The 12,086-nt window shown below is 40.2% G+C and overlaps 1 protein-coding gene across 2 annotated transcripts in view; it reads right to left on the bottom strand.

Moving 5' to 3' along the window:
- Positions 1-12,086, bottom strand: part of tmem9b (TMEM9 domain family, member B) — an 89,204-nt gene that overhangs the window by 56,502 nt on the left and 20,616 nt on the right. Inside the window, exon 2 of one of the 2 annotated variants that reach the window (XM_043705864.1) lies at positions 3,274-3,365. The exons of the other annotated variant lie outside the window; for it this stretch is intronic. Coding sequence (XP_043561799.1) covers positions 3,274-3,365 — 92 coding nt within the window. The remainder of the gene's footprint in view (positions 1-3,273; positions 3,366-12,086) is intronic. 2 annotated transcript variants of the gene reach the window in all.

Genomic DNA, 12,086 nt, shown 5'->3' on the forward strand with positions numbered 1-12,086 from the left:
AGTCCTTTATGTAGAAAAATTATCAAGAAATCTTAAAAGGATATGCCAGGTTCACATTAATGCCGTATTTTGCTTTTAGATTAGTGTTTAATTCACCATTTCTCTTCCAGGAATGCCCATCTTAAAGAAATTTTGCTCTTCAAATAAAATTTATATTATCTCTATTTAATTTGTTGTGATAGATTTCTTTTTCCCATCTCTTACTTATTCAATTCTGACAAAAAGTCATGACTGAAACATTAACTCTCATTTCACAAATGCTTCAGATCTGTGTATTTCTAATAATGTGTTTTTATTTCATTAACTGTTAAGTATGTATAGAAAATTAATGATTTAATGGTGGTAGAAAAAAGGAAATGGTACATTGGTGCAATTGTTTCTGAGGCACACAGTTGAGACACTGTTGGCTTTTGTTACCCATCTGGAGTGCCTGATGCTAAAAGCAAAGATCTAGCCAATGTTTTTAATTGCACTGGACTAAAAACCTTTGGATTGATTTTAAAAAAAAAGTCTTCTTGAGAATATGGACGTGCTGCCAAAATTGACAATTATTGCTTGTCACAGAGTCATAGTCATAGAGATATACAGCATGGAAACAGACCTTTCGGTCCAATCCGTCCACGCCGACCAGATATCCCAACCCAACCTAGTCCCATCTGCCAGCACCTGACCCATATCCCTCCAAACCCTTCCTATTCATATACCCATCCAAATGCCTCTTAAATGTCGCAATTGTACCATCCTCCACCACTTCCTCTGGCAGTTCATTTCCATACATGTACAACCCTCTGTGTGGAAAAAGTTGCCCTGTAGGTCTCTTTTTTAAACCTATGCCCTCAAATTCTGGACTCCCTAACCCCTGGGAAAAGACTTTGCATATTTACCCTATCCATGCCCCTCATAATTTTGTAAACCTCTAAGGTCACCCCTCAGCCTCTGACGCTCAATGGAAAACAGCCCCAACCTGTTCAGCGCTCCCTATTAAATCCTCCAACCCTGGCAACATCCTTGTAAATTTTTCCTGAACCCTTTCAAGTATCACAACATCTTTTTAATCGGAAGGAGACCAGAATTGCACGCAATATTTCAACAGTGGCCTAATCAATGTCCTGTACTGCCGCAACATGACCTCCCAACTCCTGTACTCAATACTCTGACCAATAAAGGGAAGCATACTAAACGCCTTCTTCACTATCCTACCTACCTGCGACTCCATTTCAAGGAGCTATGAACCTGCACTCCAAGGTCTCTTTGTTCAGCAACACTCCCTTTAAGTGTATAAGTCCCTACCATTAAGTGTATAAGTCCTGCTAAGATTTGCTTTCCCAAAATGCAGCACCTCGCATTTATCTGATTTAAACTCCATCTGCTATTTCTCAAGCCACTGACTCATCTGGACAAGATCCTGTTGTAAACTGAGGTAACGCTCTTCGCTGTCCACCATACCTTCAATTTTGGTGTCATCTGCAAACTTACTAAGTGTACCTCTTATGTTCGCATCCAAATCATTTATGTAAAAGTAGAGGACCCAGCACTGATCCTTGTGGCACTCCACTGGTCACAGGCCTCCAGTCAGAAAAACAACCCTCCACCACGACCCCCTGTCTTCTACCTTTTGAGCCAGTTTTGTATCCAAATGGCTAGTTCTCCCTGTTTTCCGTGAGATCTAACCTTGCCAGTCTCCCATGTGGAACCTTGTTGAACACCTTACTGAAGTCCATATAGATCACATCTAATGCTCTGCCCTCATCAATCCTCTTTATTACTTCCTCAAAAAACTCAATCAAGTTTGTGAGGCATGATTTCCTATGCACAAAGCCATGTTGACTATCCCTAATCAGTCCTTGCCTTTCCAAATACATGTATGTCCTATCCCTCAGGATTCCCTCCAACAACCTGCCCACCGCTGATGTCAGGCTCATGGGTCCATAGTTCCCTGGCTTGTCTTTATCGCCATTCTTAAACAGTAGCACCACGTTAGCCAACCTCCAGTCTTCCGGCAGCTCACCTGTGACTATCGATGATACAAATATCTCAGCAAGAGGCCCAGCAATCACTTCTCTAGCTTCCCACAGAGTTCTCGGGTACACCTGATCAGGACCTGATCAGGGATTTATCCGCCTTTACCTGTTTCAAGACATCCAGCACTTCTTCCTCTGTAATATGGACATTTTGCAAGATGGCACCATCTATTTCCTTGCAGTCTATATCTTCCATATCCTTTTCCAGAGTAAATACTGATGCAAAATACTCATTTAGTATCTCCCCCATTTTCTCCGTAAACCGCTGCAGTGAAGTCTGAAGGTAGTCCCAAAATACTAATTCTTAGCAATAGTACCAATTCTTACTAAGAACTCGAGGTTGCAATTAGGAGTCAATCACATTGATGTGTGACTGGTGTGATAAATTGGACAGCTTTAATAGAAATTTCTAGATCTTTTCACCTCAAGGAAATAAGGTTTGAGTTTCCTTGATGAACCAGTGTGTTTTTACAACTATCTGACAGCATCATCTTCACTTTTTAGGAAGAAAAAGTAAATTCAAATTTTCAAACTCATGGAGTTTCAACTCCCATTTCTACATTACAGAGTCCAGACTTCTATTCTTAGTCCAGTTTCAGTACCGCTACATTACCATACTCCACATTAGACTCAGATTATAATGGTAAATTCACTTGTCTTCTCTTTAAATAAGGAGAATCTATGCTAAACTAACTTATTTACAAGATAATTGTTAGTCTGACTAAAATATTTCAACAACATCCAATTGAGCAGCCTTTCATTCATAAGGCCAAAACATTCTAGATATTTCCCCTCAAGAACGACAGGAATATTAATGTTGGATTAAACAACTGTAAAGCGACACCCTTTACACTATTCAAAACAACATTGACAGGGCACAGATTTTCAAACTGACATTCATGAGGAGCTTCCAGCAAAGTATGAAGTCATCATAATAACCTTTCTTTGAGTCGGTTTCATGAATTCTATCTCCTAGTTGTTTTGTATTTTAACATATTACTTTCGGTACTGTTATTAAAAACAAATTTCTGGTTCAGTGATTAAATGGACACGTCAAAGGAAAATCTTGCAGACGGAACTAGTGACTTTGGCTAAATACTCCACACAAGAACGTTCAAAATTCATCGACTTGAGTTACTCTTAGACCTTCTCTTTTTATTGACAGAGGCAGTCACACAAACCTTTGAAGGAAAATTCATGAAAAGACTAATGAGGAATAGCAGGTATTCTATATTGAGACAAGTCTACTTACCAATCTTTCTGTGATATATTTTTACTATAAATGTGGCCAGCATTGTCTTTGTATGGCGGACAAATACATTTACACCTGATATCTGCAAAATTCTGAAACAGAAGAGGAATAATTAAACTACATCAACCGTACAATTTATGTGTATTGACTTGTATTTGGATATATTGCCTATTTTTGAATGTGTAGGGAAAACTTAGGAGTATATTTATATGTGAATATACATTATAAAGTACGTACATCACTAAAGTAGTTTTCAACTAATATACTACACAGCATTAGAACTGAGCCTCAGCATTTAGAAACTTTAAGTCTAATCCATTTATCAGTAAATAATTGGCAACAATCAGAATGTGGATTCGTATAACACAGGAAGCCATTTGGCTCATCAAGTTATGCCTATTCTTTGACATTCAAGAACACGCACATTAAGAGCAGTGGTTGACTATGTGAACCCTTGACCTTGTTCCACCAGTTGATAAGATCATGGCTAATCCAATTGAGACCTTAAGTCCGCTTTCCTGCCTATCCCACTTAACCCTTAACTTGTCGATCAAAAATCTATTTTACTTTAATTGTTCAATGACTCAGCTTTCTGGCAATGCTCAAAAAATAGTGCACAAAGTTAAAAATCTCACAACACCAGATTATAGTCCAACAGGTTTATTTGAAAGCACTAGCTTTCAGAGCGCTGCTCCCTCATCAGGTGATTGTGGAGAATAAGATTGTAAGACACAGAATTTATAGCAAAAGTTTACAGTGTGAACTGGGCATTGACCAGGTTGTGGGCCTTTAGCTTAATCTGGTGAGAACTGTCACCCAGAGGAGGTCATGAGTAATGGGAGCAAACATTGGTTTCAGGAGGGTTTATGGACGGAGAAGGAGGCTGCCAGAGATTTGATTAAATTCCCTACAGTGTAGAAATAGGCCCTTTGGCCCAACTGGTCCGCACCGATGCTCCGGAGAGTAACCCACCCATACCCATTTCGCTCTGACTAATGCACCTAACACTATGGGCAATTTAGCATGGCCAATTCACCTGACCTGCACATCTTTGGACTGTGGGAGGAAACCGGAGCACCCACAGGAAACCCACGCAGACACGGGGAGAATGTGCAAACTCCACACAGACAAGGCTGGAATCGAACCTGGTGCTGTGAGGCAGCAGTGCTAACCACTGAGCCACCGTGCGAGGGGAAGGGTCAAGACGCTGTAAGAGATGTGAGGTGTAGAAGGGGCTGCAAGAGGTATTGAGGGGACAATGAGGTTGTAAGAGATGTAGGGAGAGCCTTGTTGAAAAGTTTGAGGTTGGGGGGGAGAGGGAGGCTGCAAATGAAAAAGAGCATTAGATCTATCAACAAAGGAATATTCTGCTAACTAGAACAGAGAACAGTACAGATCAGGAACAGAACATTTGGCCCACCATGGCTGTGCTGACCACAATGCTATTCTAAACTAAACTCACCTGCCTACATATCATCAGTCTTCCTTTATTTTCTGCCTGTTCATGTGTCTGCTAAATGCCTCTTAAACATCTGCTTCTACCACCTCCAATGACAGAGCTTTCCAGGCACCTACTGCTCTGTATATAAAAAAAAAATTCCCCCTTTTGCCTTAAACCTATGACCCCTATTATTTGACATTTCCACCCTGAGGAAGAAATTGACTACATGCCCTATCCATGCCCCTCATAATTTTACATATTTCTATCAGGTAGACCCCTCAGCCTACCCCAGAACTAATCCAAGTTTGTCTAATCTTTGCTTATAGCTAATGCACTCCAATCCAGGCAACATCCTGGTAAATTACTTTTGCACCCTCTTCAGAGCATTCACGTTTTTCTGATAGTGCAGTGATCAAAACTGTGCACAATACTCCAAGTGCGGCCTAGCCAAACATGCATATGATTTCTTTACCACCTTATCTACTTGTACTGTCACTTTCAGGGAGCTATGGACTTGGACTCTAAATTCTCTCTGTATATCAATGCTCCTTAGGATCCGCCTATTTATAGTATACTTTCGTCTTGCAATTTGATCTCCCAAATACATCACCTATCACTTGTCTGGATTAAACCAAGCCTAGCCCTCACCTATCTACTGCTTCTTCACCTGCTCTCCAGCGGATTTATATCCTGGTGCATCCTATGATATCCTTCCTCACCATTCACGCACTATCAATTTTCATTTAGTCTGCAAACCTATTAATCAGACTCACATTTTCATACAAATCACTTATATATATTACAAACAGAGGTCCCAGCTCTGATCCTTACGGAAAACCACTGGTCACAGACCTCCACAGCTCAACATTTCAAGTTACTGAGACAATGAATTCCTTGCAAATGAATGTCTCATTATTTTTTAGATTAGATTCTTTACAGTATAAAAACAGGCTCTTGGCCCAACAAGTCCACACCAACCCTCTGAAGAGTAATCTACCCAGACCCATTCCCCTACATTTATCCCTGACTAACGTACCTCACACTATGGACAATTTTTAGCATGGCCAATTCACCTAACCTGCATATCTTTGGATTGTGGGAGGAAACCAGAGCACCCAGAGGAGACCCACAGACAGTCGTCTAAGGCAGGAATCGAACCCGGGTTTCTGGTGCTGTGAGGCAGCAGTGCTAACCACTGAGCCACCGTGTCGCCCTAAATTTAGGGCAACATAAGTTCAGGAGTTACTATACGTGGAAAAGCTGTAATGGATCCTATTATACTAAACACAGTGAATTGTTAAATTTAAAATCCAACAGTGAACTCTCAGGTGCAGTCAACAGAGTTATAACTGCCTAGTTAAAATGTTCCACCTTTGTATGTATGATGGAAATGCATTTGCATTAACCTGACTAATCTGTAGAAGATGTGTTTAGTGTGATGGCTTTTCATGTATAGAAGTGCTATTTTGGGGAAAAAAAGATTTTCTTTTTAATCTCATGCCTGTTATCTTTTACAAATTTAAATACTGTGGTGTCTAACAAATTCATGTTCTCCCTGCAAGTTTGGACACTAGATAATTGAGGATATTGTTAATTATTCTAATGATGCTTGTGAGAGTCCAAATACCCCATAATTCTACACCAATACAGAAATATTGTTATGTGTCAGCCTTGCTTAAAAATTCATTTTAGTTAGAATAAAACATAGCCCTTGAGAAAAGCTTAAGGGGAGATGTCAATAAAGAAAAATGATATTTACTCCCATTCTCTGGAGAATAGAATTCCACAGAATAAGGAGGAAGGAAAAAAAAAAGTCTTAAATGGAAGACACATTTTTAGAACTGTTTGCCATTGTTATAAACCATCCCAAAAAGATTAAACATTCTCCTAATATATACCCTTTCAAGTCTTCTCAAGACTGTATAAGTTTCAATAGGATTACTTATTCTTTTGAACTCTGAGTACAGGCCCAGTCTGCTTCTTGTGCTTTATATTGCTTCATCTCAGGAATTAATTGACTGAACCTTGTTTAAACTGTTTCTAATAAAGTTATATCCTTTTTCAAATAAGACAACCAAAATTGCTCACAGTACTCCAAATGCAGTCTTATCAGTACACCTACAGCAACGGTTCCTGCTTTTACAATCGATTCCCTTTGGAATGAACTCAAATTTTCCTTCCTAATCACTTCTACCTGCATATTAACTTTTTATAATTCATATACCAGGACACACAGATCCCTCTAACACACAGCTCTGCAATATCCCTTCAATTAAATATACTGCTCTTCTATTCTTGTTACCAAAATAGACAAGTTTACATTCTCCCACATTATATTCCATCTAACAATATTTTGCCTATTTATTTAATTTACATAGATCTCATTGTAGATTATTTTTGTCCTTTGAACAATTTACTTTTCAACCTAGCTTTGTTCATTAGCAAATATAGCAACCATAGGTGCTTTCGTCCAAATAATTAAAATAGGTCAGAAATAGTTGAGGCCCCAGTACTGATCCCTGAGCCATTCCATTAGTTACTGCTTACCAACCCAAAAATTACCCATTTTATCCCTACAGTTTTCTGCTAATTAATGAAAGCTTCATCCAAGCTAAGGTGATATAATAATAATGAGCTCTTATTTTGTTTAATAACTTTTCGTTGTGGTATCTCATTGGATGCCATTTGGAAACCAAAAGCATCACATCTACCGGTTCCCCTTCATCCACCTTGCTTGTTACTTACTTAGCGAACCCTAATAAACTAATCAAATATGATTTTCCTTTCACAAACCATAATGACGCAAGTGATAGCAATAGTTTCAATCCTCGCCCTTTCCTCATGGGCCTGTAATCTTTGCTTTTTCAAGTGTTTCTTCAATTTCGTTTTGAAAATGCTACGATCCTGTTAGAAATCACTAATATTTTTAAAAACAAACCAAACGTTTTTTAAACCAAGACACCTGTGCCACTAGATTTCACGTGTTAAACAAATTAAACTTCATTGTATATAGAAGAAATAAGCACTAACCTTACATACTTGGATATAAACCATATTTTTATGTAGTCAGGTTTATTTCTTAATTCCCAAGAATTCTCTTGACACATTAATCTTAAATATTACTTTTTGTACTTCAAAATATACAAAGATATTTATAATGAATAAAGTAGATATACATAGTCAAAAATGCAGTTTGGTTCTGTACAATAGTAAATCAAGGAAACAAAGAAAACATGTAACTTGACTCTAGCCAAAAATAAACAAAGAAAAGACCTCTCTTGCACATACAATACTATATGTACATACATTTGAGGTGCTAGGAGGGTCCGATAACTGAATAGACCTCCATTTTACCTTCATCAGAAAGACCTTAGACAGTGATCTGTTACTTACTTCTGTAGGAACCCCCACAAGCCAGTCATATACAGAATATTTCTCAGCTGCAGCTATTCTCAGGAAGTAAAACTTTAGTTAGTTTCTCTTGATTGTGGAGGCCTCTGTCTGGTTACCTTTTCAGTACATTCAAACAACTTGGCTGGATACTTTCTGTTGCAACAAGACATGTAATTTCTCCCATTGGTTTCAAATTAGGTAATCTTGCAGTTTCTATTCTCAAGTATCAAATCGAAATTAAAACTCCATTTTAAATTTTCCATATCACTGGAACCATTTCCATTATCAAGATGGATTGGATGATGATGGATACAAATTGTATAATGTTCACTCTCACTTCCCTCACATTCCCCAGCTGTATGAATTTTATGTGGATTGTTGCTGACCTTTTAAGTTCCCTTTCTGTATTTTTATCCTATCCTACTTCTCCACAATGGCCTTATTTATTGTAATACTGGCAGCAGCATCTTTAGTGCAAAGATTTAATTTCATTCCTCAGAAAGGCCCTCTTTATAAACACTAAAAAAAATCACCATTTTATTCCTAAATCAATTGTAGTTTTTATTATTTATATTTTGAGACTACTCAGTTTCCTTTTCAGGTTTCACCTTTTCAGATGGACTCACAGTGGAGCATCTGCAATGCTGAAGAGGTCATGGATAACACATTTAGTGAATTGGTTACACCGCAGGTTAGAATTGCTGAGGGAGACAGTGAATAGGTGACCAAAAGGCAGAGAAAGAGTAGGAAGGCAGTGCAGGTGTCCCCTGCGGTCAACTCCCTCCAAAATAGGTATACCGTTTTGGATACTGTTGGGGGAGATGGCTCACCAGTAGAGGGTAGCAGTTGCCAAAATCATGGCACCATGGCGGGCACTGCTGTTCAGAAGGGCAGGAAAAAGACTCGTAGGGCCATAGTCAAATGGGATTCTATTGTAAGGGGAGTAAATAGGCAGTTATGTGGCCGAAAACAAGACTCCCGGATGGTATGTTGTCTCCCAGGTGCTTGGGTCAGGGATGTCACCGAGCATTCTGAAAGGAGAGGGTGAACAGCCAATTGTCGTGGTGCACATAGGCACCAATGATAGAAGTAAAAAAATGAGATGAGGTCCTGAAAGTAGAATTCAGGGAGCTAGGAGAGAAATTAAAGAGGAGGAGCTCAACGGTAGTGATCTCAGGATTACTACCAGTGCCACGTGCTAGCCAGGGTAGAAATGAAAGAATAAGCAGGATGACCACATGGCTTGAGGGATGGTGTAGGAGGGAAGGGTTCAGATTTGTGGGACATTGAGACCGGTTCTGGGGAAGGTGGGACTATTACAAATTGGACGGTCTACACCTGAACCAGACGGGAACTAATGTCCTTTGGGGAGTTTTTGCTACTTCTGTTGGGGAGGTTTTAAACTAATGTAGCAGGGGGCTGGAACCAGAAAAGAAGACTAGTAGACAGTGAGGTGGAAACTGGAGACAGTAAGGATCACAAAGTTAGCATTACCAAGAGGAACAGTAGGCAAATGAATGCAAGAGAACTGGCAATCTGAAGTGCATATACCTTAATGCAAGGAGTATAGCGGGTAGGGCAGATAAATGTATGGTTCGGACTGGTGCCTGGGAGTATGATATTATTGCGATCACAGAGACTTGGTTGAAGGAAGGCCATGATTGGCAACTAAATGTTCCAGGATATTGATGCTTCAGGCAGGACAGGGAGGTAAGTAAAAGATGGGGGGGGGGGGGAAGAGAAGGAGTTGCATTGCTGGTCAGGGATGATATCACAGCTGTGCTAGGGGAGGACACTATGGAGGGCTTGAGCAGTGAGGCGTTATGGGTGCAATTGAGAAATAAGAAGGGTGCAGTTACATTGGTGGGGCTGTATTACAGGCATCCCAACAGTGAGCGTGATGTAGAACACAAATAGGTAAACAGATTATGGAAAAATATAGAGGCACCATGGTGGTGGTGATGGGAGATTTTAATTTTCCCAACATTGACTGGGATACACTTAGTGTCAGATGTCTGGATGGGGCAGAATTTGTATGGAGTGTCCAGGAAAGTTTTCTAGAGCAGTATATCAATAGTCCGACAAAGGAAGGGACCATATTGGACCTGGTGTTGGGGAATGAGCCAGGCCAGGTCGCAGAAGTTGCAGTGGGGGACTTCTTTGGGAATTGTGACCACAATTCTGTAAGTTTTAGAATACTCATAGACAAAGATGAGAGTGGTCTTAAAGGACGAGTACTAAACTGGGCCAAAGACAATTAAAACAAAATTATTCAGGAGCTGGGAAATGTGGATTGGACACAGCTATTTGAAGGAAAGTCCACATTTGATATGTAGGAGGGTTTCAAAGATATTCAAAGTTTGTGTTTCAAAGATAGGTTGAGGATAGTGCGGGATAGGCATGTCCCTTTAAAAACAAGGGATAGGAAAGGCAAGATTCGCGAACCATGGATGACAGAAGAAACTGTGCGACTAGCTGACAGGCAAAGGGAAACATACATAAGGTCCAGGCAGCTAAGAACAGAACGGTCCTTGGACGAATTTTGGGAGAGTAGGACCAATCTTAAATGAGGAATCAAGCAGGCTAAAAGGTGTGATGAAATAACTTTAGTGAGCAGAATTGAGGAGAATCCCAAAGCTTTTTATTCTTATAATCAGCAAGAGGGCAACCAGAGAAAGTGTTGGTCCATTAAGGATAAGGAAGGAAGGTTATGTGTCGAACATGTGAAAATGGGTGAGATTCTTATTGATTACTTTGCATCAGTGTTCACTGAGGAATGGGAGGTGATGAATGCTGAGATTAGAGACAGAAGTTTGTTTACTCAGGATCATGTTGACATTAGAAGGCAAGATGTGTTGGGTAGGCTAAAGCATATTAAAGTGGACAAATCCCCCAGGACCGGATGGGATCTAACCAGGTTGCTGAGGGAGGCGAGAGAGGAAATAGCTGGGACCCTGACAGATATCTTTGTAGTATCCTTACACACAGGTGAGTTGCCAGAGGACTGGAAGGTTGCTTATGTTGTCCACCTGTAGAAAAAGGATAGTAGGGATATTCCAGATAACTACAGACCAGTGAGCCTGACATCAGTGGTGGGAAAGTTGATGGAGAAGGTACTGAGGGATAACATCTATTTATATTTGGAAAAGAATGGGCTTATCAGTGAGAGGCAACATGGTTTTGTGTAAGGTAGATTGTGCCTTACGAACTTAGTAGAGTTCTTTGAGGAAGTGACCAAGTTGATAGATGAAGGAAGGACTGTAGATGCCATATACATGGACTTTAGTAAGGTATTTGATAAGGTTCCCCATGGTAAACTAATGGAGAAGGTGAAGTCACATGGTGTGCAGGGTGTTCTAGCAAGGTGGATAAAGAACTGGTTGAGCAACAGAAGACACAGAGGAGTAGTTGAAGGGAGTTTCTCTAAATGGAGGAAGGTGACCAGTTCTGATCCACAGGAATCAGTGCTGGGGCCATTGCTCTTTGTGATATACACAAATGATCTGGAAGAGGGCATTGTTGGTCTGTGGTGAAACGGTTAAAAATTATGTCCCAATACATGTGTGAATCTAACCGGAATGGAGGTGTTGCTTAGTCCCGTGTGAATCTTATTACACACCTCCCCGTGTGAATCTTCTTATCTGTATGTAACCAGAATGGAATGTGTTTTTTAGCCTTGCTCTGCTGTTCACATGAATGTTTATATCTGGAAAAGAGTATATCAGCTGGAAAAGTCTCCAGTTCGGGAGTCTGCTCCGGGGTTACGTTTAACCGCCGAGCGTGGGTTATTGGCAACCGCTCTACGAGAACTGACGGCTCCCAGTTCCGGGAACATGTAGAGTGAGTATAAGCCAGACCCGTTCTGGCGACGCTGCGGGGAATAAAATGCCCATATTCTAGCAGACTCGCCTCTTGGTCATTTGTTCTGTGTCAGACTACTCTCCTACGAACCTGACCCTGAGAATTTTTTAAAACATTT

This window comes from Chiloscyllium plagiosum, chromosome 16, assembly GCF_004010195.1.
Source record: "Chiloscyllium plagiosum isolate BGI_BamShark_2017 chromosome 16, ASM401019v2, whole genome shotgun sequence".
Taxonomy (NCBI): Eukaryota; Metazoa; Chordata; class Chondrichthyes; order Orectolobiformes; family Hemiscylliidae; genus Chiloscyllium; species Chiloscyllium plagiosum.